This window comes from Stigmatopora nigra, chromosome 11 (genome assembly GCF_051989575.1).
Source record: "Stigmatopora nigra isolate UIUO_SnigA chromosome 11, RoL_Snig_1.1, whole genome shotgun sequence".
NCBI classification, from domain to species: domain Eukaryota; kingdom Metazoa; phylum Chordata; class Actinopteri; order Syngnathiformes; family Syngnathidae; genus Stigmatopora; species Stigmatopora nigra.
The window spans coordinates 2,831,437-2,856,300 of NC_135518.1; the positions used below are offsets into that span (position 1 = coordinate 2,831,437).

The window sequence follows — 24,864 nt, forward strand, 5'->3', positions numbered from 1 at the left end:
TCATTGCCAGTGCGGAAGAATTGTCTAAATGTTTGCCTTTTAGCAGGAATTTGTCAAATTACCCATAATAGTCATGTGGAAAGACATTTCTTGGTAAGGCATGCTACATTTGCAGCCGAGTACCCATTTGGGAAAGAAAAAAAGTGTGATTGTATTATTTCTGTTATGTATCTTCAGTTAGGTGAACAAAGTTGGATCCAGATGCAGGTAAAACAGGCAGGATATAAAGGAGTTCGGGGCACTGACATAATGTTTATTTGTCGAAGGAATAAAGCCTTCAATGCAAAAGTCAGAGAAAATTAATAACTAAACTTACTGGACGGAACACAAAGCATGTCCACATAAAGACATAGCAGGTGAAATTCATGGACAGAAAACCAACTGGAAAACGCTCAAACAACAAAACCCTAAAGCATGACAACTGAAATTAGAGGAGTGCAAAAATAAGAAGGATAATTTAAGAAGTGGATTGCATCCCTAAACTCAACTACTGCTGCAAGTTTTGTTGCAACCGAGGAGATAATAAAGTGTGCAAAATGCTTCACGGATGGGAAAGGAGTACATTCAATTTTGTTGTGGTTTTGTCTAATCCTCAAAATAAAAAGTAAAATTGGATTTTTTTATTGCATTTTTTAAAATTTCCTCTGAGCTAGGAAACATAATTCATTAATATTGTAATTACATTAAATTAGAGGCAGTCATGTACAACAGAGCAGTGATGTGGTGTGTTGTTCTCTACAGAATGCATTGCAGGGAAAATAAACATTTAATCATGAATGCTTGTGATGTACTTGTGGTCGGATTAGTAATTTACTAAAAGGCTAATATATAGTTGCCTTCCTTATAAGGATTTTTATGTTTTTTCGTCCAATATGGCCCTTTCAACATTTTGGGCTGCCGACCCCCTGGGTTAGTACGTTGGCTTCACAGTTCTGAGATCGAGGGTTCGATCCCAGGTCCGGGCCTTTCTGTGGAGTTTGCATTTCCTCACTGGGCTTGCATGGGTTTTTTCCGGGTACTCTTATTTCCACACTCAATATATCCCCTCGGTATGAGTGTGATCGTGAATGGGTGTCTTTCTCTTTGTGCCCTGCGATTGGCAAGCCACTAATTCATGTCTCAGTGGTACTCTAAGTGGTACAGAAAATGAATGATCAATTCTGTCATATTATTTTCTCTCTTATTACATTGAAAGAGTGCAAAAGGAATACAATAAGGCACAAATTGTAGTTCAGCCATTTCTGATTTGCTTTGATGACTGAAAGGGAGGCAAAAACATTAAATAATTACTTTTACTACGTCTGACAACATACCGTAAATCAATGATAGAGAAACTAAATATTTTGTTCATGTAGCACGCTCAATTTTTGTAATTTTGTTTGAAAAAGTGTTTTCAGAAATGTTCATTCTTTAACGTTACTGATTTACACAGAACTCTCCATTTCAACTGAAATTCTTGGAAAGAGTCCAGTCACATATCCATGACTGTAAGTCCCCTCACCAGGCTACTAATCCTGAAAGTGACATACTTGGAGCTATTGCTAACAAGTTAGCAGCTGATCATAAATTTCCAGAGTTAAAAACAAGGAAATAAATGTCCTTTCAAAGTGTCTCATCAGTTTGAAATGCAGTAACTGAATAAGAAAAATAAAAAAGCAAATACACATTATGTCACGGGGACTAGCACATACATGTTATCAATAACTTTCAGTCCAACTTGTATATATTCTTGAATTAAATTTATTAGTATTTGATACCGTTTATCCTCACAAGCGTTGCAGGGGGTGCTGAGTCCTATCTCAGCCAACTATGAGCGCCAAGTAGAGGACATGAGCCAAAAGGAGGACAACTAAGTACCCAGAGAAAACCCATGCAAGCCCGGGGAGAATATGCAAACTTCATACACAAAGGTATTAACCCACCTGGGATTGAACCCTGGATCTCAGAACTGTGGGCTGATGCAACATGTAACCTGCACTTTTTCAAAATGCCTGTATAATTCCCTTGCATTTTTTGCTGTTCCACAACAATGTTATGTTATCTCAAGTAGAGATATTTGACATGTTAGGCACGCGAAGTAAACAGATTAAAAAAAACACGAAAGCTGAAGCCTATATAGCCACATGCTCATCGATTGGCTGCCGTTTCTGTGTGATAGGAACCCTGTCAATAAATCAGGCAGTAAACCGCCAGGATTTGTACTCCTGTTCCAGTCTACTTGCTTGGTATCGAGAAGAGAGAAGTTCCCGATTGGAGCATCCCTGTAATCAGCTATTACTTGTAAGCTAAATCATTGAACATCATGTTTGATGTTAGTTACGTGGATTCACTGTAAACTAACATTTGATTCATGACTCCATGCATGTCCATGTGCTATTTATATTGTGAATTGCATAGCATGTCTGTGTTTGTGTATACAGTGGTACCTCTACTTATGAATGCCTTTAAATACAAAATTTTCAGGCTGCGAAACACGTTGATATTCAAATTATCTCCCCAATATACGAAAATAAGATCGAAGATATGAAATCTCCCAGAAACGTAAATTCCTTTCCTCTACCTGTCCCTTTATTTCGTGATTGTCCTAATTGACACTCCTTTCGCTTCCTATTTGAGCCTCACAATAACAACTCTCCTTTGACCGCCGACCATTGTCACAGTCTTTGATTTAAAACAAGCAGAACAGCCATTGCCGGACCTTCTACTTGTAGTAATTAAGGATGCTCCAGCACCCCCGTGCCACTAGTCAGGATAAAGCAGTTCAAAAAGTGAGATGAGATGAGTTTGTACAGAACAGAAAACCAGGCGTTGATTTGTGCGTGTTCTACTCAATACAACACTGCCCTCCCGTGGCAATGCAATGCATGACTGTCATTAAACGTCTCAAATCCTAATTCATCCCTTTGCCAGTTTACTGGGGCTCCTTTGCTTTCACCTGTCTTCTGCTCATTGAGCAGATCGTTTCATCGCTCTTCATTTGTACACTGCACTTGACTGTATCACTGGACACATCTTACTTGACATAATTTTCCTCATACACATATTTCACGCTGTCAGAGACACTTAATTTTCAATTTTCCAAGAATGGACTTGCAGCTCCAACAGCTTCACTTCTTTTAAATAAATTTTTCTTGCTTGCCATGAAAACTCCATACTTCTATTTCTTTCTGTGTATCATTAAATTCACTGTCCTCTTTTACATTTTATGGTCTCACCTTTGCACAGAATAATTTCAGCTCAGTGTTTTTGTCAGTGATAAAATTCAAAATTAGATTCAGGTTTAGATAGTTGGAATCATCAATGCATAGTAATCCTTCACCTTTCGGTGTTTTTCCCCAAAATATTTTATAGACATACTGTATAACGCTAAAAGAAGCACTGACTAGTTTTTTCCAAGTTTTGAGTTTGATACGATGGCAATTGTTTTTGTTTGTCTGCAGGTAAGCAATTACAATTACGGTACATATTGCATAGTTGACGTCACAGAAACACCTTTTACATTAGGACAGTTAAGAGAAATGGGTTTTATAAATATTTATAATGTTTTTGTTATTTCGCACCCTTTTGCCTAAGAAGGTCTGCTTTAAAGTTGGTCAGTCAATAGTGATTAACATCAATTCAAACTTGAGAGCTCCATTCTTGCACACTTCCTTCCTATATTCCGTTTCTTCTCTTTTTGAACTCAACTCTTTCGTTCATCCCAGAGGAACAAGGAAGAACCACAGACCATGGTACAGAAAAACAATTCCAGGATAGTTTAGGGAAGACTTAGGTGCTTGCTAGCTGAAATTTATATTGGACCTATCATAGGCAAGTCCCAGGCCGACACATGGTCAATTTCAATTGCAGAACAAGATGTTAATATATATAGTATAGGTCAGTTACCATTCTTCTACGCTGAGAGCGATATAAAATTTAGGAGGTAGCACACAATTTCTGCAGTTTGCACAGGAAGTGTGATGAACGAGAGTGACAATTAAGATCTACAAACATCAACATTTGTTACTACAGTGTTACCTCAACATACGAGTGCCCCGACATACGATCAATTTGAGATACGAGTAAACTTGCCGGCAAATTTTCATCTTGCGATAAAAGACAAATTTTGTTATACAGGCATACAGCGGACGCGAGAGGCTGCTCATAAGAACATCATGGGCACGGTCTCACTCCCTAATGTAATGTTTCTCTGGTCTCAACTCCCTCGTGTAATGTTTCGACGAGCACTGGGCGGAGCATTGCATTTTTTCAGTGTTTTTTTTCCCTCGTTAGTCAGTGCGAATGGCGGAGCTACTAGGGGTGTACTACTTCCCGGGCAAGTTGGCAAGTGGTTATGCGTTGTACTTTGTGCTTTTGCTTTGCTGTTTATTCTGTCTAATCACCCTCTTGCTACTGCCACAATGTAATTTCCCGAATATGGGATGAATAAAGTTATCCAATCCAATCCAATCCTATTGTGAGGACGTGTGTGCATCATTTTCAAAATATTTTGAAGGGAAGAAAAAAAGCAAACAACGCTCTATAGGTTGAAAGTCAAGGTGGAGACGGGGCAAATAGTGCCAATAGAGAAGAAAGGTATAACAAATCAAAACGAAATTAGAATTAAGTTTAGTGTAATGTTAGATTAAACCTATTTTTGAGTGTTTCTGCATCGTAATCCAAGTTCATTTAAATTAGTTTGTTATGTTATGAGCACATTGCCGTGCTAAAAGTCCCCCTCTCTCGATGTCCCTCTCTCTCCTCTGCAAAATCTGTTTAATTTTAGTACAATTAAACATATTTTAGTACTATTAAACCACTAGTTATTTGTTACTTTGTTAATAGATGGCTGATTAGAACAAATAAAAATGTTTTTCTAATCCAATATCCTGTTTTGGGTGTTTTTCAGAGAGTTGGAACGAATTAATTTGTTTTTAGTTCATTTCTATGGGAAACGTTCGTTTGAATTACGAGTAAATCGACATACGAGCTCAGTCCCGGAACGGATTAAGTTCGTATTTTGAGGTACCACTGTATGCCCTAACTCTATCAATCAGCAATGTGAATGGAGCAATATGGTTGTGACATGAGCATCTGCACGCCTGAAATCCCTTTTAGACGGCTACTTTTCATTGAGGCAATGACTGATATTGACAATGTGCAGTAATCTGTATTCCTTGGGGTATGTCGCAAATATGTTATCAAGATCCGTGGGAACTTCAAAAGGAAACTCCCTAATAGTCAAACATTTGTATTTTAAATTACGATGAGCAGAGTAAGTACCGATCGGGAAGCAAATCTCTGGGGAGACACTATCCTATTGCTACGGAAGACTAAAATGGCACCAAATGCTTTAATATGGTTCAGGTTGTGGAGCTTTGAATTCCCACTTTCAGTAATGTTGTTATGGTTGAAATGTTTTGTTATGTTTTTTTCTCCCTGGTCGACTGTCTGAGTGATTGCCCATTGTGTTCAGCTGTCGTTTCTCCGCCCCTGGTGTATCCCTCCCGGTGCTCGGATGTTTGGTCGCTGTTCTTTTGGTTGCCGGTCTTTTGGTCGCCGGTCTTTTGGTCGCCGGTCTTTTGGTCACCGGTCTTTTGGTCGCCGGTCTTTTGGTCGCCGGTCTTTTGTTCGCCGGTCTTTTGGTCCCTTTTGGTCGCCGATCTTTTGGTCGCCCTTCTTTAGGTCGCCTGTCTTTTGGTCCTTTTTGGTCGCCGGTTTTTAGGTCGCAGGTCTTTTGGTCCTTTTTGGTCGCCGGTCAAATGATGACAGAGTTTACTATTGAAACCAGCTCTCAAAATTATATTCATGAGAGAGTTTAAAATCTAATTACTGTTTAATATCTAAGTGCTGTTTAATATCTAAGTACTGTTTAATGTCTAAGTACTGTTTAATATCTAAGTACTGTTTAATATCTAAATACTGTTTAATATCTATGTACTGTTTAATATCTAAGTACTGTTTAATATCTAAGTACTGTTTAATATCTAAGTACTGTTTAATATCTAAGTACTGTTTAATATCTAAGTACTGTTTGATATGTAAGTACTGTTTGATATGTAAGTACTGTTTGATATGTAAGTACTGTTTGATATGTAAGTACTGTTTGATATGTAACTACTGTTTAATATCTAAGTACTGTTTAATATCTAAGTACTGTTTAACATCTAAGTACTGTTTAACATCTAAGTACTGTTTAATATCTAAGTACTGTTTAATATCAAAGTACTGTTTAATATCTAAGTACTGTTTAATATCTAAGTACTGTTTAATATCTAAGTACTGTTTATTATCTAAGTACTGTTTAATATCTAAGTACTGTTTAATATCTAAGTACTGTTTAATATCTAAGTACTGTTTAATATCAAAGTACTGTTTAATATTTAAGTACTGTTTAATATCTAAGTACTGTTTAATATCTAAGTACTGTTTAATATCTAAGTACTGTTTAATATCTAAGTACTGTTTAATATCTAAGTACTGTTTAATATCTAAGTACTGTTTAATATCTAAGTACTGTTTAATATCTAAGTACTGTTTAATATCTAAGTACTGTTTAATATCTAAGTACTGTTTAATATCTAAGTGCTGTTTAATATCTAAGTGCTGTTTAATATCTAAGTGCTGTTTAATATCTAAGTACTGTTTAATATCTAAGTACTGTTTAATATATAAGTACTGTTTAATATCTAAGTACTGTTTAATATCTAAGTACTGTTTAATATCTAAGTACTATTTAATATCTAAGTACTGTTTAATGTCTAAGTACTGTTTAATATCTAAGTACTGTTTAATATCTAAATACTGTTTAATATCTATGTACTGTTTAATATCTAAGTACTGTTTAATATCTAAGTACTGTTTAATATCTAAGTACTGTTTAATATCTAAGTACTGTTTAATATCTAAGTACTGTTTGATATGTAAGTACTGTTTGATATGTAAGTACTGTTTGATATGTAAGTACTGTTTGATATGTAAGTACTGTTTGATATGTAACTACTGTTTAATATCTAAGTACTGTTTAATATCTAAGTACTGTTTAACATCTAAGTACTGTTTAACATCTAAGTACTGTTTAATATCTAAGTACTGTTTAATATCAAAGTACTGTTTAATATCTAAGTACTGTTTAATATCTAAGTACTGTTTAATATCTAAGTACTGTTTATTATCTAAGTACTGTTTAATATCTAAGTACTGTTTAATATCTAAGTACTGTTTAATATCTAAGTACTGTTTAATATCAAAGTACTGTTTAATATTTAAGTACAGTTTAATATCTAAGTACTGTTTAATATCTAAGTACTGTTTAATATCTAAGTACTGTTTAATATCTAAGTACTGTTTAATATCTAAGTACTGTTTAATATCTAAGTACTGTTTAATATCTAAGTACTGTTTAATATCTAAGTACTGTTTAATATCTAAGTACTGTTTAATATCTAAGTCATGAGAGAAAGAGTTTAATATCTAAGTACTGTTGAAACCAGCTCTCAATAATTATATTCATGAGAGTTTAATATCTAAATATCTACTGTTGATTGATGAGAGAGTTTAATATCTAGGTACTGTTTAATATCTAAGTACTGTTGAAAACAGTAGATATTAATATATTAAACTCTATCATGAACATAATTTTGAGAGCTGGTTTCAACAGTACTTAGATATCAAACAGTAATTAGATATTAAACTCTCTCTCTCTTAGATATTAAACTCTCTCTTATATATTAAACTCTCTCTTTTAGATATTAGACTTCCCACCTGTTCCTAATTGTCTCATCAACCCATGTCAGTCTATTTAAACCCCAATGATTGCTCAGTCATTGTCGGATCAGCTACTTATTTCCATGCCTTGTTTCCACGTTTCCTTGATCAATGTTCCACCTGCCTTGTTCCTTGTTTTTCCGTGTCTCCCCTTATTACGTTAGTTTTGTTATTTCGGCACCAATTCTTTTGTTACTTTCTATTGCCTCCAGTTTAGGTTATTAAATTCCGTTTGAGTACTATTCCCCTCTCCTTGCCTGCTTCGCTGCAATTGGGTCCATTTACTGCCGAAAGACATAACAAATATATTCAATACTAAATAATCTCACCAGGTTAGGATTAGCCACAACTATTGAAATTGAAATTGTACAAAACAAAAACATTAATAGAACATTGCCATCAGCTTTCTTTTAAAAATAAACAAATAAATCACAAGAGTAGAGGAACCAGCAGAGGACGTATCCCTCAATGGAGATAAAATGTTAACATAGTATTTCTTTTATCATTCATTTATTTTCTGTACCGCTTATTCTCACAAGGTTATCCATCTCCTTGGGCCCTGCGATTGGCTGGCCACCGATTGAGGGTATGTCCCCTGCCTGGTGCTTGTTGTTGACTGGGATAGGCTCCTGCACCCCCACAACCCTTTTAACGATAAGCAGTTGAGAAAATGAATCAATTATCCTCACAAGGGTTGTTGGTGGTGCTGAAGACTATCCTAGCCAACTATTGGCACCAGGCGGCGGGACAAGCAATCGCAGGCTAAAAAGAGACAAACAACCATTCACGATTACGACCATGTCTAGGAGCAATTTAGAGTGTTCAACCAGCCTACCGTGCATGTTTTTGGGTTGGTTGTAAACTCCACTCAGGAAGGGGAAATATGAAGCCAAACGCTAAGCACTCGGCGCCGAATTGCCCTGCTTTAACATGGAATATAAAATTGAAAGTTGCTCATAAATCCCAGAAACATGAGATTGTGCAAATTCAAACCGCAGGTTGAAGTAAAAAAGATATACTCGTTCTTCATGGCTTTGTAATAAGTGTCATATTGATTGTCAGAAGGAGCAAACACCTCACCTGCTTGAGGCATATCAAGGTCATCCACTGTCTTTTTTTTAAAGATACAGTGTCTCTTATCATTATTGAGTTAATCCTGTCAAACCAGGCAATCAATGCAGCACCAGGGAGCTAGTCAAGGCTATTGGATTGGGTGGAAGAGGCATTAGATTTGATTGTGACGGGTCTTGGGGATATAGTTTTCAAGGAGAGCTCGAGCTACTGTCGGCATGCTTTTAAAACATTTTTTTTAAATGATGAAACTAATAACCAGAGTAGAATTGGCAAATGTGTCATGCAGAGTGAAACAGGAGATGGGGAGAGGCTTAGCAGAAATATTTAATGCCCATGCTCAGACATATTGTATGGATTTCTTCTGTGCAGTGGAGCTTTAGTGTTGAGGGTCTGCACTGCTGTGATGGAATGCATGTTTTATCACCATTGTCATAAAATCGATGCATTCATACAGTCAGACACCCTGTAGGCTTTAGAATTTAAATGTTTTATCATTGTCAATCCCCAAAATGCCATACAGGAGAGATCACTAAAGTGCAAAAATCCCCTCAATTCAATGAGCTGAAATAAAAAAAGTTTCATGCAATAGTAATTCTGTTTTTTTCCAGTATAATTAAAACACAAGATTTATATCCTATTAAAGAGTTTAAAAGACAAGCAAATTCTCAGGAAATTGCATCATTTGCCAAATTGTGCTGCAACAAATTAGAGCTGCTATTAAATCCTATCACTCTCTAAATGGTTTCAATTTCTGAGGAAATGTCTTGAGTGTATAAGGAAAGTAATTATCTTGTGTGGAATGGAGGCAAGTTCATCAAGAGAATATGCACGGAGATAATATGAACCACTTTACAACCCAAAAACGAAATTTATGCAAATTTTAAATGAAAGCTAAGGTAGATACAGATATACAGATAGATAGAGATTTTTCTGGGTATGATGACAATTATGCTTTTGTCGAGTCAATGATGATGACAAAGCCTATGTCTGATTATTATTATTATTGTCATACCTTAGTAAGAAAAAGACACAATGTGTTTCTTATCCACATTGAACAGGTCTAACATGGTCTGCTAAGACTGTCAAACTATTTTGTTGTCTGAGGGACACTAAAACAATTGTGCCCCTGGCTTCTTTTTTTAAGAAACCTACACACATGCATCTGATATGCTATTGGCTATGCAATAGATTACCCTAGAAAAATAATTAATACCTTTAATAAATTATTATTATGGTAAGTTTGTTTACACCTCGCTCCCTCTTTCCACAGGTGCTGGAACCACCAGCACACATCCGAGTCTCCTTTTTGACGTTATTTAATTCAAAAATATTTTCAAGACATTACATGTATTGAGCAAAATATTTCATGTTGTCTCTTTAGGTATGCCTTAAAGAACATTTTAATTAAATGTATTTTAGCAACAAAAGAAATAGCTCTTAATGAATTGCTTTGGATTTAATATGACAACTATATATCACACAAAGAACTGTGTACTAGTTTCATGCTGGTCAATTAAGATCACTTTAATTGCACTGACTAAAGCAACCATCCAGTCATGCTTTTATGACCTAAAGCAGTGGCGCCAAACTCAGTTTTTGTCGCGGGCCACGGCATAGTTACAATTTCCTTTGTAGGGCCATTATGTCATCTAACAAGGCTGCCAAAATTAATCGATTAATTAATCAACTGTGCTGATCGATAGATCATTTTTAGACAATGAAATCAGTTATTGATTTAAAATGAAGAAATAAAGGAAATATTGCCTATAAATCTATAATCTTCATTTGAATTTGATCATAAAAATTAAATTTGATCATAAAAACAGAAAGTCGGCACTCATCATTGACTTTCTCGGGCCGCACAAAATGATGCGGTGGGCCTAATTTGGCCCGCGGGCCACCACTTTGAAACCAGTGACCTTGAGCCTTTCTGGTCGCTGTATTTGTGTTCTCAAGAGACCCATGACATTATGTTCTTCACAAGTGTATGTAAACTTTTGACCACAACTGTTTTTGCCCAAAATTTTACTCGTATCTCAAATTTCTCGTATGTCGGACTACTCGTATATCGAAGTACCACTGTATGGACTAATAGAGTTTACACAATGGGTGCCGCATCAGATATGTAATTGGTAGTTGAAAGTTGTTTGTGTTTAGAGGGCATTTCACTCCAGTGCAAGGCAAGTATAAAACATTTCCCTTTTGTTCAAACAGAGATTCGACCTCGTGTACTCATCACCATGCCCCTGGTGTGCACATAGCATCACTGATACAGCTCCCTGGTTCTCTGACAATCCCACTTTATAGCCGCCATCTGCCTGTGGGTGGACCTGACACCTCCAACGACCGTTAATGACACAAGCCTCAGGCTGTTAACCAGTCCTGGAAAACTTAGTGAGTCCCTGAGAGTTGAGGCTCACAAGCAAGCTGCGGCCTTCATCCGGCTGGCTTTTGTATAACACCGTCTGTTGTAACCACAAATTGTTTTCTTGATTTTGAGGATATTCCAAAACAAGGCTCTAAGAGGGAAACTCAAAAGGGCTTTTATTTTCCAGTATATTAAAAAGCAAATCATTTAATTTTGTTATATGATTCAATTCAACTGTTCTTCATACACTTGTTTAAAATAATAACCAAATAACTAGCAAATGGTTGTCCTTACTACTGTGCCATGGTCAATACGTGTATCCATTTATTAGTATAATCAAAGCACCACAAAGTAGTGTCCAACTGTGTTTTTTAAATGACCAAATGGTAGCTTTATTTTCGAGTGATGAGCTTTTTTAGAATGTGGTACATCATTAAGAGCAATGACAATGAATCTTAATGAACCATGTGTGAAAAATAGCTCTATGGAAGAAATGAAGTACCGTTTTTTCACGACTATTAAGCGCGTCATATTTTTAGCCGCAATGTCAATAACGACGGCTATTTATGGATTTTAGACACACTAAGTATATATATATATGTGTGTGTGTGTGTGTGTGTGTGTGTGTGTGTGTGTGTATATATATATATATATATATATATATATATATATATATATATATATATATATATATATATATATATATATATATATATATATATATATATATATATATATATATATATATATATAAATGGCGGCTGGGTGTATTAAGAACTCTATTTCCCAGCATTCACAGTGCAGTCATTTATCGACGGTAAAATAGTAGAGTTGGGGGCTGCTTGCCGTAGTGATTTATTTCATTTTATTGTGATAACAATTTTAGTATTTGGTCCATATATAAAGCGCACTGGATTATAAGACGCCCTGTCTATTTTGGAGAAAATTTAAGACTTTTATGTGCGCCTTATAGTCGTGAAAATACGCTACCAAGTCTTGTGGCACAACTTGTTCCTGGTGTGGAAGTTGTGCAATTGATTATTCAAGTTAATCATTCTAATCTCTAAAATTGCAGTGGTCTATTTAAATTAGACAAAATCATTAACTCATTCAACATTTATTTAAAGATTTTGCAACCAGTGTCCATTTTCCAACAACAAAAATTTTAGCACCAACTGAGCATGTCTAGCTAAAAAAACAGCTTATAAAACTCAAAACCATTTGAAATGAACTGCTAAATATTGTAATTAATACCGCCTACTACTACATTCCACTTGCAAATGCTGGAAAGGAAAATAAACATGTTGATGTACCATCAAGTTTCCATGGTGTTGGTAAACTTTTGAGTACATTAAAACGTATTTCCTTCAAATGTGAAGAAGGGATTTCTTCTTAAAACTTCAGAAAATTTGCAAGCAACTCAACAGTCCTCTCCAGTTCCATTATTCCAGGGTGTCTGTCACAACATTTCGTTTCACTTTTCTTTCATGCTTTAGCTATTGGCAAGGGAGTTATTATTTCTGGAGACAGAACACTAAGAATTTGGAATAGTGGTAGAGGGCTCCTCTGGGGCACAAATTAACCCATGCCCACAGTTTAAAACTAAACAAAAAAAACATCAGACATTCTATACCCATAGTGTAGCTAAAATAAAGCACTAAAACCTATGTGAACTGTTTTAAAACTTGTCAGAAATTGTTTAAACAACACAATAAAAATACCTTGATTATAAAACTGTTACTTTTGGATCCCAAAACTTTTTTAAACTTACATATGTTTATGTTAGGGCCTCTGCTTCTTCCTCGTAAAACCGTCTTCACTGGCTGGATAGCGATCCTCGACTCAATAAACATTTTGGCTACCTGTGTTTTCCTGTGTGTCTGATTTGTGATCCTTCAAAGGATGAGTCAATGTCAACTGACTCAAATTTCATTCCAAAATTATGGTCACATGACCAACTTATTCCTTGTTTATGGAAATAAAGGGTGACACTACTTCCCTCTTGGCTCAACTCTCGCAACTTTAGCCTATCCCAGATTTCCCAACTTTGTCAATGACATTTTTAATACTTACTGTCTCATGCAACTATGTTCGAGTCACATTTATGTGCATTGGTATTAAAAATTATAAATTTGTGGAACGCATATGCAGTTAAAGAGAAAATATGAGATTCACTTCCTATGTACAAATAGAGATTCAAAAAGTACAACGTAGAAATAAACATATGCCTCTAGGTGTGAAAATTTCAGGCTGTTAAAGATTTTTGTATGCAATGTTACATGAATGTACATCTATGTGTATTGTATGTATGTATATATGTGCTTATATATATATATGTATGTGCATCAGTGGCGGTCCGTGCATTTTCTCGTAGCGCCTTCAATGGGTAAAATCTACTTCCTAGCAGCATTTAATGATTAAATACAAATACTGGAGCTTTTCAGACATTACAACCGGGCCGGAGGGTGATTTTCCCGGGAAAAGACAGCGATGAACGTCAATGGCGTACCGGCAAACTGAATTGATACTCATTGATTAGCGACAGTGAAATAATGTTCTTAAAATAATTCTGACTTTCAAAGTGGTGAAAGGATTAATAAATTCACACATTTTCATGTATTCTTACTTTTAAATTATGAGTATGGCTCTCAAGGAATAATGTTTGAAAATATTAATTGTTTTTGGTTCTCTTCGTCAAAAAGGTTCCTGACCCCTGCTCTAGAGTTAGGCGGCCCGAGGAGCAAGCAGCGAGCTTTCCAACAGCAAAAAAATCGAAGAAATTCTGGACAAATTTCAAAAAAACGATTTGTCTTAATGGAAAAAAAACAAATCCCAATCACGTCCATCTGTGTGGATGTTGCATGTTCTCTCTGGGCCTGCGTGGGTTTACTCCAGGTACTCTGTTTTCTTCACACATTCCAAAAACATGCATGGTAGGCTGATTGGACACTCTAAATTGCTCGGAGACAGCTGAGATAGTCTCCAGAACCCACTGCGACCCTCTTGAGGATAAAGCGGTTCAGAAAATGAGATGAGATGAGAATATTTGTTGCTTCTGAGTCTGTTTTAGCATCAACCTTCAACGGCAAGGCGTTATCATAACAATTAGTGTAACAACTCGTGATAGTGGGACTTTAAACCAGCTTCCTGTCTTACATCACGTTCAACTCTCATTCCAAGCAGCCAGTGTCCACGAAGTGCACACCTTTGGGATTTGTGCAGCATCAATAGATTAGCGCAAATCCAAATTCCACCTGTGGGACCACAAGCTGAAAAATGATGCAGGAACCCAAAGCAAAATAAATACACCTGTCCAGGCACATTGGGTAGGTACATGCCTGTTCAAAAAAGCATGCTCACATCAAGGCAATAAGTAAAGCCTCAATAATTTTAAATCTAGATGTTAAACCTCTCAACTAAATATTTAGCTAATAAGCTAATTCATACAACCAGTGAACAAAATTAACAGAATAAAAGCCGGAGGGAGCTCAGTTGAGTAGGTTTCATTCATTCATTCATCCTCCATATCACCTATTCTTGAAAGGGTGGCAGGGGTTGCTGGAGCTGATTTTGGGTGAAAGGCAGACTACACCCAAGACCGGTCGCCCATCAGCCATAGGGCACACACAGAGACAAATTACTCAATCACACCACAGGCGAGACTCTAGTCCGCATTTGTCCGCACCAAAGTCAGGCGAATGAATATCTACACCAAGGGTGGCAAAGACGCGGCTCTCGAGCCGCATGCAGCTCTTTCTTTCTTATCATATGTTGTATACACTGTGCCTCTTTGCCTAGATTCGCGTTTCTCTTATCTTCATTCTCTCAAATTCATCAGGGCACATTAAAACCAATTGATAAATTATATATATTCTTTTTTATTCTTTGTCAGATTGGAACGTTGTTTTTGAAGGGAAAGAAAGTATTATGGTGAATAATGTGGTTTTATTTGTGTGTTTTATTAAGTGTGTCTGTCTGTTTTGGGAGATCACTGCATGGTGTGACTCTCTGACTCTTACAATATAAAAATTTTACTCTTTGTGTCGCCATCCCTGCATTAGGTAGCAGGTAGGTTTCAGTATCTAACACACACCTGGGCAAACTGGTTCTCAAGGGCCGCTGTGGGTGCAGGTTTTTGTTCCAACTGATCCAGCACAGACAGTTTAACTAATTAGAGTTCTGCTGAAACAAGAAGCACCTGACTGCAATCCACTGATTGCACTACTAAGATATTAGATTGTTGGAAAGGTTCCTCTTATGGGTTAGAACCAACACTTCCACCTACTATGGCCCTTTCTGGAATTAATTGCCCAGGTCTGATCTAACAAATGAGCTCCCGCTTTTATTTTGTTACTTCCAGTCTGGGGTCGTGTTCATGTTCTCCCCGGGCCAGCGTGGGTTTCTCCCAGGTACTCCGGTTTCCTCCCACATTCCAAAAACATGCATGGTAGGCTGATTTGACCCTCTAAATTGCCCCTAGGCATGAGCATGAGCGCGAATGGTTGTTTGTCTCCTTGTGCCCTGCGATTGGCTGGCCACCAATTCAGGGTGTCCCCCGCCTCTGGCCCGCAGTCAGCTGGGATAGGCTCCAGCATCCCAGCGATCCTAACGAGGATAAAGCGGTTCAGAAAATGAGATGAGAGGTGGTGAGATGAGCTAAATATTTGAATGAGAGATTTAAGATTTAGGTTTAACATTTCGATTTAACATTAAAATTTGCAATTTAGATTTTACATTTCAATTTACGATTGAGATTCACTACTGGGCGGCCCCATGGATGAGTGGTTAGCGCGCAGGCCTCATAAATCGGAGACCCGGCTTTTAGTTTAGGTCAGTCCACCTGGGGGGAGTTTGCATGTATTCCACGGGCCTGCATGGATTTTCTCCAGGTACTCCGGTTTCTTCCCACATTCCAAAGACATGCATGGTAGGCTGATTGGACACTCTAAATTGCCCCTAGGCATGAGCGTGAATGGTTGTTTGTCTCCTTGTGCCCTGTGATTGTCTGGCCACCAATTCAGGGTGCCCCCCACCTCTGGCCCGAAGTAAGCTGAGTTAGGCTCCAGCACCCCCTGTGCCCCTAGTGAGGACAACGCAGTTCAGAAAATGAGTTCAGTTGAGATGAGATTTACTAATTATATTTGGAAATAAATACTGAAGTTGCTACATATTGTTGTAAATAAAAAAAAAAGTGACTATAAAATGTTCACACCAGATTTGAAACACTGTGTGGCGCAAAATATGAGCAAACGTAATCGTCTTTTTAACCGATAGCAGCTTTACAAACATGTACGCAGTGAGGATGTAGTGGAGAATTCGTCTGAATCGTGACTTAAGAACAGCGAATTCTTGCAATTTATTCATTTTAATAGGCATTTCCATTGCTCTTAACATTAATAAAGAGCCGATCAACAGGCAACGCAATCAATACATAGACAGCCTCGATGAAAAATACTTAATTCCTTTACAACAACAAAAATACTAATAATCACAGGACGTGATGCGAATGAAATTGTGCCACTGCGTCAGTAGCGTTTCAAAAAATATGATTCGCGGCGCGTATTCGCCAATTACCCACAAAGAAAAAAAAATACAAGCGAACTCAAGGTTGACAACCAAGTTCAATCAGAATGTCGTAAGTGAATTATCCTTTCTAAACATCTGCATGTCCAGCACTCACTCGGACTGCGCTGAACTTTTCTCGTGGTCCTGAGACAGACTTGCAATAAAATTCTCAAATGGCAACAATATACGTTATAAAAGAGCTTACCTTAATGGTCTTTGTTGATTGGCATTTAACTTGATGCGAGACTGAAGCGGTTTGATTCATTTTGGGTGGAAAATAATACCTTTTATACTACAAAGTCTTGAGAGGAAAATGCGGTCCTTCATGAAGCTTGCTTGGATGAGACGACGTTGCACATGCAGCGTGGAGGAAGGAGCCAATGTGCAAACAGGACAATGTGCAAGATACCTTGAGTGTTCATAAGAACGCAAAATATCTACCAAAATATGAATGATAAGGTCTAATCGGAACTAAGAACCATTTACTTACAGCCTCTTCATCTCAAAATTCATCTCATCTCATTTTCTGAAATCCTTTATCCTTATTAGGGTCGCGGGGGGTGCCAGAGCCTATCCCAGCTAACTTCAGGCAAGAGGCGGGGGACACCATGAATTGGTGGCCAGTCAATTGCAAGGCACAAGGAGACAAATAACCATTCACGCTCACACTCATTTAGAGTGTCCAATCAGCCTAAAACGCATGTTTTTGGAATGTGGGAGAAAACTAAAGGACCCGGAGGAAACCAACGAAAGGCTGGGGAGAACATGCAATCTCCATACAGGTGGACCGACCTGGATTTGAACTCAGTTCCCCCACTGTGAGGCCGATGCGCTAACCACTCGCTCCACCGGGACGCCCCCTTTAAAATTAATGCCTAAAATCAATGGCAAAACATTGTAGTTTTAGCACAAGATATACAAAATGTATAAAGTTATTTGTAATGTGTTTTATTGCAGACAGCGAAAATACAATTGATGGAAATAATAAGAGGGCTATCAGAAATGGATGTATTACAGCAAGGCATGGTCGCCATGGCAACTTTCAGCTACTCAGATCAGATTGAGGTATACTAGCTGCCAGGCAAGGTTTACAACATCCGACCAGATGGAAAAATATATGAGCATATAATATCAAGGTTAAGTACAGTTTGTCACGTTTTTAGCATGACGTCGAGGGTGGAACGTAGACCCAAATGCAGGGGAAGCAAGCATTGGACTAGTGCGCTTGACAAAACCTTTAATGTCTCAATGCAGGGATCTCCAAAAATAATGAAGACTTGGAAATCAAATAACAAACTCAAACCTGACGGGGAGGACGTGAGGGAATGAGGATCACGGGACATAGAAGATGGAACGTGGAACATGAAAGGGAAAACGCAAAACATGAAAAACAAAACGCGAAGCACAAATTGCAAAACGCGAAACGTGAAACGTGAAAGTCAGAAATATCAAAACATAGTCGAGCCGGTCCGGCGGTTATCTGGTCCAGCCAGTGAGGAGGCGTCCAGCTGGCCGGTCCGCCGGTCGTCCGGTCAGGCCCGTGAGGAGGTGTCGGGCTGGTCGGTCCGGCGGTCGTTCGTTCCGCCCTGTGAGAAAAGAGAAAAGAAAAACAGATAAAACGCTAAAGAGAATTTATTTTGACATCTATGAATGAATAAAAAACATCTTGCATGAAACGTGAAAAAACTCACTCACTAGTGCATGTCACTGCTCTCTCAGGGCATCGCCATCTTACTTAAACGTGCTCTGACTGGCAACACGCGATTGGCCTTGCTGGACATATTTGTAGTATTTACCATCTCAGTACATCCCAATAGCATACCTGTCAACTTGTACGTTTTACACGTATTTTATACGTTTTTTTACCATTTCAAATCATGTACGGCGTACACCGACTTTTGTATGGGGGGTAAAAACATCGCCAATATTTATGAAAACCGATCTCAACAAGAACGTTTTGGCTAAAATCCAGATAGTCTCGTATGCTGGTAGACAACGACGCTACTGTCATCGATCGTTACTATTGTCACAGTATACCAGCAAAAATTATCCTCAATTGTATGTATATTTTTAGCGGTGCGTACGGCAATATCGATATCGAATATCGAACATGCGCATGCGTAGATATATTTAGAGTAAATATCGTGGAAGCAAGCATGGAGAAGCCACATAGTAAGAAACGAGTTACCGTGAGTAAACATGGGTCGTACGGTGTTTGTACGGTTTTTGGGGGGGTTTGTACGGGGAATCATAATCATTTATAAGGGCAGTTATCGGCAGAGGTTGACAGGTATGCAATAGTTGTTAAGGCTGATCAAAGGTCTTGTGGTTATTGGTTATGGTCATTAAAATATCAGCCTTGATACCTGCGTAATGCGTATCTCATGCTATTATTGCACCCAGAGACTTAGTGAACACTAGACCGCTACAGACACACTTCATGGTTGTACTGCTTTCGTTACTTCATTTATGAATTTGTGTACGTACAGGTAACACCCTTTCGGAACACAGAAAGGAAATGATTGTACAGTTGTGATTATGAAATAAAACAAAATTCTGCTTTGAATTTTTTTCTTTTTATTTCTTGTTCAAAAGTGACAACTGTTAGAGAATAATGAAACATCGAAAGAATGGAGATATTTTGATATTAGAACCAATTTGTATGCCACAACATCTTAAATTTCTGGTAAGAAAATTGGAATTTGCGTCATGAAAAGCATCCGGTTCTCCTCAAGATAGATCTATTTATTTTTTCAAATTGAATAATTTGATATCTTGCATTTACAAAGTCAGACATATTACCTTTCTTGTGATATTGACCCAAATAATGTGCAATCCAGCAGACAATCCCTTGGTTTCATACATTATCTCAGAAAAACCATGTGCAATGATGTTTCTCAAGATTTTCCATTTAAAGTAACATTTGTATTCCATATTAAAACAACACAGGTCAACAGATATACGTATCCTTACAGTCCATTTCATCATTAATTTCAAACATGCAGTAGCAAATCGTTACCAAAATTATTTTTGCACAATCTGAATAGTTAAGGACTGATCACTGTCGTAGTGGTCGCCACGGTTGAGGAGCGGAGTGGGATCCAAATGGAGGAAGAAAAGGCAGACAAGGGAAACTGCTGGTGCACAAACCTAACATAAATCTACAAAATAAACCTTGCAAACTAAAAAAAAGGGGGCTCAAGATAACAAGGAAACAAACTGAATGGGGAAGCACACTTACAGGGAGACGGACACCGATGAACGGCAACTTGACGAGACACAGAGAATAATTGCATGCCCATCAAAATCACGAGATATAAATACACAGACAAGTGTTGATGACAACGACAAACACCTGGGTCACACAAGGGACAGAGAACAAGAAAGGACACAGCAGGTGATGCTCATTTACAATCACACGGACAGGAAATACAATGAAAAACACACCAAACCACCAAACCCCAACAAAATGTGACCTGAATTTGTGATATTGGGACTTTAACATGGTGTTTTGACAGTTGCCATCAGATTTTTGGGACCAACGCACATGTATTTTTCAAATGAGGCGTACGTGAATCATTTCCGCCCACTTCCATATCTGCTTGTGCATCTCTACTACATATACTATATAGTATGAGCAGTAGGCCTCCTTTCATACTTTGTAATAATTGTTCCATCATGGTATGCCCATATACAGGAGACCAAGTCTTCTGCATGAACGAGCATGTGTGCACGTGCTCTTTCAGTGACCTCCACATTTAGTTCTTCTTGGCAAAGCACCTTTGTAAATTTCATTGACTACAACACCCATAGGCAAAAACCTTAAGAAACGTTTGCGCAATTCATGAAAGCATTTGCAACAAAAAAAGAAGTATGAAAAGAACTGGATGTCTTGACCCTGGGGTCACAAACGTTAGTGAAACTGAGAAACACCGTTGATAGTGGTTAATAAGAAGGGATGTAGTTTTATACAAACTTTTCTAAAATAAATTTGCTTACTCTCATTGTTTCTATTATTAATGATGATTGATATTAATATATGTAAAAATCATGTGATTGATTTCGGATGTGACGAATCAACAAGCAGGCAACTTAAGGAGTCCATGAGGTGTCCCTAATCCCTGTGGGCATGATGATACCACTTCTCCTGCTAATATGCTAATGGTCCAGTAACGATTGTTCCCCAGAGCCTGATTCTTTTACATCTGGGCTAATGAATTAATTGTGTAGTTGTGTTGTGTTGTGATGTTTCCCAACTACCGTGACACGGCACACTGGGGTGCCGTGAGCGATGGTCAGGTGTGCAGCGGAAAATTACCTGCTATCTCATGCACTGAAATACAGTCATACCTCTACTTACCAAACTAATCTGTTCCAAAACATTTTGGGGAATTTGGATTTTTTGTAAGTAGAGCAGTACTTTATATGTAAACTCTGTAATTCTTTCCATACTTCTAAAAAAACCCTACTATTTATTTTTTCATTCAATTGCTGAACCTGTTTATCCTCACTAGGGTCACGGTGAGTGCTGGAGCCTATCCCAGCTGACTTTGGCCCAGAACCGGTGGCCAGCCAATCACAGGGCACGAGGAGACGGACAACCATTCACTCTCACACTCATACCTCATACTGTAACCCCTCACTGGTGGTAACCTTTGTCCAGATGGTAATGTGATTCTTCCAACTTTTTGTCTTGCTTAGATGAGGATGACCCCAAAGGCTGCCACAAAGAGGATTGGAAATATGGCACACCCCATTGTAATTCTCACTTCTAGCTGCTTCCACCCGGTGGTAAATTCCTGGAGGGCAAAGCACATCTGCACATAATGCTCTGCGCACCCTGGAAAGTCGGATTCCTGCTTTTTGGCAGTTGGTATCGATGTAGCCTCTCTCTAGATTCTAGAGAATGGCTACATCCCTTCTAGAGTCTAGAACAGGGGTGTCAAACATACGGCCCGTCTGGTGGTTTGGTACGGCCCGGGGAAGAAAGCTGCATTGTATAAAAAAATATGAATTCTCTTTAAATTCTTCTTATATTCTCCACAAGGCTGGTACTAAATGTTTTTGGAACATTGTTACTATTTCTGTGATCAGTTTTATGTACAACACACTTAAATATATGTTTAACTGTGTAAAAGTGTTGTTAAAATTGCACATACTTTATTTATGTTCTTATGTTATTCTCTTGTTCATAATATATTGTTCATGATGTAAAAGGAAAATATTAATAAATATTTTGATAATTTACTCATTCTTTGCACTAATTATTAGTATTAGTGACTAATTCAAAGGAAAAAAGTGGGCTTATTGTTAGTTCTATGTAATTTTGCAATGAGTTCACTGTTCCGGCCCGCTTGATCTCAAATTAAGCTGCATTCGGCCCGCAGACCAAAGGGAGTTTGACACCCCTGGTCTAGAAGGTAGGTGGTCATTTCTCTGGCTAACACCGAGAAGAAGATCTTCCCCTCTACGCTCAGCAGAGTGATGCTTCTGAATTGACCTATTTCTTTGGAGTCCCCTTCCTTTGGGATGAAGACTGCTACAGCTCTTTGCCACTCCGATGGAATAAGCTCTAATATTTTAAAATTAAATTGTGCTCTGACACTGCCTTCTTCATTATTCTTTGTAAATTCTCTTTTCATGAACAGTAGGGCTTTTAAAGAAACTTTGCGGTTTCCTCCCATATTCCAAAGGCATACATAGTAGGCTGATTGGACACTCTAAATTGGCCCTTGCTGTGTGTGAGAGTGAATGGTTGTTTGTCTCCTTATGCCCTGTGATTGGCTGGCCACCAATTAAGGGTGTCCATCGCCTCTAGCCTGAAGTCAGCTTGGCTCCAACACCCCCGCGCCCTTGTGAGGTTAAAGTGGTTCAGAAAAAGAAATGGAAAAAAATGAAATAACTCTACACAAAATAATTTGAGTATACTGTATAAGAAAACCCATTGGACACATGGTATCATGACAGCCCATGCATGAAAGATATCTTGAAAAAGCAATAAAGTTGATTATTATGGAATGTGCAACACCTTTGGGGGCTGAAAAAGAGTGTACTGTACCTCATCTCTCATACGGTGGTAATTAGAGACTGTTTGTAATGCAGCACGTTCTTCATTTATTCAAGCAAGGCTCAGGCAGGTCTCAAGTTGAATGATGCAGCTACTCACTAGAAGATAAATAACTGCTCGCCTGAGGCACTGTAGGGTCTCTCTTCCTTTGAGATAAACCAAAGGTCTGATGATGAATCTCAACACACATACACACACACAAACAAACCAATTCTAAAACACAACCAAAATATGTACTTTTTGGCTAAACTAAGATTGAAATATAGATATTTTAATTACTCCCTTTGGCGGACATCAGGAAATTTCAGTCAATATTTAGATTTGGACAGTAATTCAGTAATTTGAATCCACTGCACGTTGCATATTCAGTTCATTTTCAACATGTACGTGGTTAAGTCAATAAACATTGTTTGATCTAGAAAAGACTTATCTATTTTTTAATGCTTCATTACTTTGTTTCGTCACTGATATTTACATATTCAATGAATGGTCGTTTCAAACTGCAGTGTTTTCGTAAAATACCAGGCAAAAATCCACATAATTATTGATAGCTAAATGTCAGCTGTGTTTTATATGAAAATATTTGTAGTTGAACATTATTAAATGTTGGTATGTATGTATAATTTCCTCATTAGGGTTGCGGGGGGTGCTGGAGCCTATCCCAGCTAACTCCAGACCAGAGGCGGGGGACACCCTAAATCAGTGGGCAGCCCATCGCAGGGCACAAGGGGACGAACAACCATGCACACTCACACCCATACCTCAGGGCAATTTAGAATGTCCAATCAGCCTACCATGCATGTTTTTGGAATGTGGAAGGAAATCAAGAAGAAATTACAGCAAAAAAAGTAGTTTTGCTATGTAACATAACACAGGCAACATCATTAGTTCCAATAGTGGTGATCACCACTGCTTCTGTTGCCAGAACAGAAAAAAATATACAAGAGAAGCAGGTGTCACAGGCCATGCAATAACCAAAGACAGTGATGAATCAGACTGATATCAAGCCCACTGACAACCAATTAATTCCCCTTGATTTCAACCGATGGAAAGCAGAGCTCTATTGCCTAGTTGGATTCAGCCGATTGACAATTTTCAGTAGTTCCTTAAGGACGAGCTGTTCCAACATATTGTCAATTAAACCAACTGCTACACACAGCATGACATCCAAGAAACCACAGCAGTCTGCCTTAATGGATGGGAAAGGCTTGGAAGTTGGTGGAACTTTGTTCGACTTTTGGATGCTCAGCTTCCCCACTAGGTAAAACACAAAACATAATACAGTGGTACCTCTACTTACGAATGAATAATTTTCCGAAAAGGCTCAATTGGGAAAAAATTGTCCCAAGATATAAAAAAAAAACAATCCAAGTTACGAAACGTCAAACTTGCTTCTGTAGGGTAAAATTTGAAAAATGCCTTACCGCTATGCTTCCCTTCAATTGGGTCTACTCATCTGGCTCTTCCACTCACACGTTCTGTATTTTCTATTTTTTTCAACTGCAGAAGAAAGACAGTGTCCCCCTGCATCCCATGTTAACCTACCATTACCCAACCAGCCAGAGGCTGTCCACCCTTATACTCAAGTCATCAGTTTTTGAAATTTCACCACCATTGCATGTACTTACAATTGTTTGGACTCCTTTTTTGGCATGAGGAATTCAGTACTAATTTTGATTCTTACTTGTTTTTTTTTAGTTTTAGTTAGTTATTTTATTTTTAGTCAGTGAGTTAAGTTTTGTCACCTACATTTTCTCATTCCTGAGTCCCTAGACCAGGGGTGGGCAAACCGGATCTCGAGGGCCACTGTGGCTGCAGGTTTTTGTTCCAATCGATCCAGCACAGTCAGTTTAACCAATGAGATTTCTGTAGAAAACAAAAGCACCTGACTGCAATCCACTGATTGCACTTGCATGACCAGTTTGGTGAAAAGGTGCCCTCTCTATGGGTTGGAATGAAAATCCACACCCACTGGGGCCATTTGTGGAATAGTTTGCCTACCGCTGCCCTAGACCAACCTATACAAGCTGTTTGAACATCTATC

The 24,864-nt window shown here is 38.0% G+C and overlaps 1 protein-coding gene and 1 long non-coding RNA gene across 3 annotated transcripts in view; both read right to left on the bottom strand.

Annotated features, from left to right (window-relative positions):
* Positions 1–17,125, bottom strand: part of dpp10 (dipeptidyl peptidase like 10) — a 97,508-nt gene extending 80,383 nt beyond the window's left edge. The window contains exon 1 of the mRNA XM_077728273.1: positions 16,959–17,125. Within this exon, the coding sequence (XP_077584399.1) occupies positions 16,959–17,018 (60 nt within the window). The 5' untranslated portion in view covers positions 17,019–17,125. The remainder of the gene's footprint in view (positions 1–16,958) is intronic.
* Positions 17,126–17,680: 555 nt separating this feature from the next.
* Positions 17,681–24,628, bottom strand: LOC144204573 (uncharacterized). 2 transcript variants are annotated; one of them, XR_013327913.1, is made up of 3 exons: positions 24,570–24,628; positions 22,812–22,966; positions 17,681–18,339 (listed from the first exon to the last, which is right to left on the bottom strand). It is a non-coding gene; the product is annotated as an uncharacterized LOC144204573 (long non-coding RNA). The 2 variants fall into 2 exon arrangements; XR_013327912.1 differs by having other exon boundaries at positions 24,449–24,615.
* Between the last annotated feature and the right edge of the window lie 236 nt (positions 24,629–24,864).